Source organism: Eufriesea mexicana, unplaced genomic scaffold (genome assembly GCF_001483705.2).
Source record: "Eufriesea mexicana isolate 0111107269 unplaced genomic scaffold, ASM148370v2 scaffold39646, whole genome shotgun sequence".
NCBI classification, from domain to species: domain Eukaryota; kingdom Metazoa; phylum Arthropoda; class Insecta; order Hymenoptera; family Apidae; genus Eufriesea; species Eufriesea mexicana.
In genome coordinates, this window is record NW_016945837.1 from 8,964 (window position 1) to 12,350 (window position 3,387).

The following is a 3,387-nucleotide window of genomic DNA, read 5'->3' on the forward strand; positions in this document are numbered from 1 at the left end:
GGGTAGAGCCTGCAGAGAGACCGGATTTCGAAGAAAGATGTTCTGGCCGGACACGTGACATGTGAAGAACATACGAGTAGAGAAATATTTGCAGAATACACAGGGAAGACGAACAGTAGCTGACAAGAAACAGAGTGAGGGAGAGAAAGAGAGGGGGAGTGTGTGTGTGTGTGTGAGAGAGAGAGAGAGAGGGAGAGAGGGAGGAAGGACAGAAGGGGCGAGGGGGAGAGAGAGAGAGAGAGAGAGAGAGCGAGAGAGAGAGGGCAAAAGGGAGGAGAAATAGGGAACGAGAGGTATTTTCGCTAAAATTGTAAGGATGGATAGTTCGCAAAGCTAGAAGCGAGGATCGCAAATGAGAAAACGAAGCCTGGAGGTATCGCTTCTATGAGAACGAACGTGAAATACGTTAAACACGAGCACAAAGACGAGTAGCCGTAGGAAAATTAGTTATACCGAGCTGGTCTGACCGAAAACGGATAGCTTAAAAGAATTCTAAACGATAAACTAGCTGGTACCATAAGAAAATTTTATATGTAAAACAAATTGCTTTAAGTAGGAGAACAAAGGATTTGAACAAAAAAAAAAACAAAAAAAAATAAAAAGAAAAAAAGGAAGAGAAGAGCAAAACGATTTCTACGAACAGTAGAACTTTATTAGGGGCAGAGAAAAATAATTTTAAAAGAGAGGAAGTCTCAAGGTGACAAAGCACAGAAGCGATTATAGACGATACGTTTGGGATAATAATGAGCGAAAGCTGAAAGTCACCGGAAATAAAAGGTAGAAAAGTAAACGAGAAACATACGTACGTGGAACGAGAAGCTGAGGAAAGAAGGAAGGGAAGGAGACAGAAAGGAAATTGATTTATTGTCACGGGGAAATAAAACTCGCTTTCAGAACGCACAAAGTATTTTTCGGCAATAGTGAACTCTTCAGACATGAATGTGACTTCAGACGTGGACATTTTTGCAAACGAGAGTTACAACGTGAGCAACGGTCTCGATTGCGGAGGAGAACTACACTCGTACAGAATATGGGAACGCGTGTTGATCGTTATCATCGCGGTTTTCCTCAGTCTGACCACCGTTGTCGGTAACATCATGGTGATGATTTCGTTCAAGATCGACAAACAACTGCAAACGATCTCCAATTATTTCCTGTTCAGCCTAGCAGTTGCTGATTTCGCGATCGGTCTAATCTCCATGCCTCTCTTCACAGTTTACACTGTGCTCGGCTATTGGCCGTTGGGGCCGCATATCTGCGACACGTGGCTAGCATTAGATTACTTGGCCAGTAACGCATCAGTTTTGAATCTTCTTATAATCAGCTTCGACAGATATTTCTCTGTGACGAGGCCTCTTACCTACCGAGCCAAGAGAACTACTTCTAAGGCAGCCATTATGATCGGTAAGTTAGTGTTCTGTTATATTACTCAAATAAAACTAGTAATTTTTTCCTTTTCCTTTTTTTATAATGTATTATTTTCACAGGAATCGTCACGTTACATAAATTTATCCAAATTAAAGTTGATACCTTAATTCGCGAGAAACCATGTAATCCTCTGAAATATATTTCGTTTGGACTATATCGTTAAAGATATTTGTTAAAAAACAATATTTTCCTTTTGAAAGATACATTCCAACCACGAAGGGTCGGAAGTCGAAGGTATAGAATATTAATATTCATATCTATATCCATCTGTCTAACGATACCGATATCAAGGTGGACGTAACGTTCGATTCTGGATGAAGCTAGCTATAACACTTGCGAAACGTTGGGATGTTTCTTCCAAGAGAACACGGTTTACACTTGGAAATTTTAATTTTGATAATTGTGAGATACCTGAACACGAAAGTCTCGCGCCTTTAACTAAAATTATACGATTCAAAGAATATAAGTTTTACGAGATAACCGAAGAGGATGTGGCAAAATGAGCATAATATTAACGTTGGTAATGCATATTAACGTTTATGAGTTAAGAATCATTCGCTTTGAATGTATATAGATTCTGGTATGACGTGGTATGAAATGTTCTAACTTTTTTCATTTCACTACACGCATAAATTAACCTTCGTATGACGATGGTCGGGTCTGCGGTGACCCGTTTTCAGTGTAAACGCGTATATATGTGATTCGATTGAGTGGCTAAGGAAAACAAAGTCGAATCGGTGGTTAACACGTTGACTGCCATGGGGGTCACCGGTGACCGGCGACGCGACCATTAGTAAAAATACATAATTAGAGTAAATATCGATACTGATAAATTTTCAAATAGTACCATTGTTACTATAATGATTCGAAGAAATTAATGCCATACAGAACATGCAAAAATAATTTTATTTATACAAAGAAAAAGTGAACCAAAACAGTCGGCACAATTTTATAATTATTTTCATAGCGCACTTTGCAAAATCGCCTTACATTTCGCACACTTCTAGGTTTCTTTTTAAATTCGCGACGACGTTTTCTCTGTATGTAATTGCTCGATGAAATGCAATTTGCGTCATCGGAACATTTCACTAAATACATCGCTAACTTCATCCTAAAATCGGGAATTGAAATATTTTCTCGAGTTGCTTTTTAAACAATTGATAATGGCAAAAATGGTCTACAGCGTCTCGGGGGTCACTGGTGACCCCCACCACGAAAAATACGTTAAACGCGATTATACAACTCACCTTATCTGTTGTAAATAATATTTCAACACGTATAATAAAATATTCATGTTGGCGCCATGGGCGAACCACGTAAAATGCGCATGGCAGTCAACGTGTTAATGTTGAATGACTTCACACGTTAGTCAGTTTGGAAGACGTAGTTATAGCAAACAAGCGAGAATTCTTTAGTGTACTATTTCAGTATTTTATAAATGTTACATTATATACTATTATCAGTTTTTTTTACTGTATTATTGTATTGTATTACATAATTAATAGTATTTTAGTATTCTTTACTACTTCTTTTGTAGTGTTTGGTTGTACGCATAAAAGAAGTGCTCTGTCTTGCAAATGACTAGCGCAATTTATGACTTTTACTTTAACGAAACTGTTCTTTGGGAAACATTTACCAGAGTCTTTTCCAAGTATGGTATAGTAAATTTTGTCAAGAGCCCCCGATAGCAAATTGCCGATGTCATAAATTGAGGATGTTTAAGAGCACTTATTATAAATATAAAAAATAAATAATTTTTTATTCCCTACCACCTTTTATTGCGATGATATTAGCAATAATCAAGAAATAAATAAATCAAAGGAAATGAAATGAAGCTCTTATATGCACGCGTCCCAGCCAAATGTTGAACGCGTATATACAGATGCTAGTGTGTCGGGCGAGACCCGGCCAGCCCCTGCTACGGTACGTCATGCGAGGGTTAACCCTTTGCACTTGGAA

General features: G+C 38.1%; 1 protein-coding gene across 1 annotated transcript; it reads left to right on the plus strand.

Moving 5' to 3' along the window:
• Positions 1-209: 209 nt before the first annotated feature.
• On the plus strand, positions 210-1,404 carry LOC108554653 (muscarinic acetylcholine receptor DM1-like; the record flags this gene model as incomplete). Its single annotated transcript, XM_017909997.1, has 1 exon — positions 210-1,404. A coding segment is annotated over exon 1 (469 nt), but the record flags the coding sequence as incomplete, so codon positions are not given.
• Between the last annotated feature and the right edge of the window lie 1,983 nt (positions 1,405-3,387).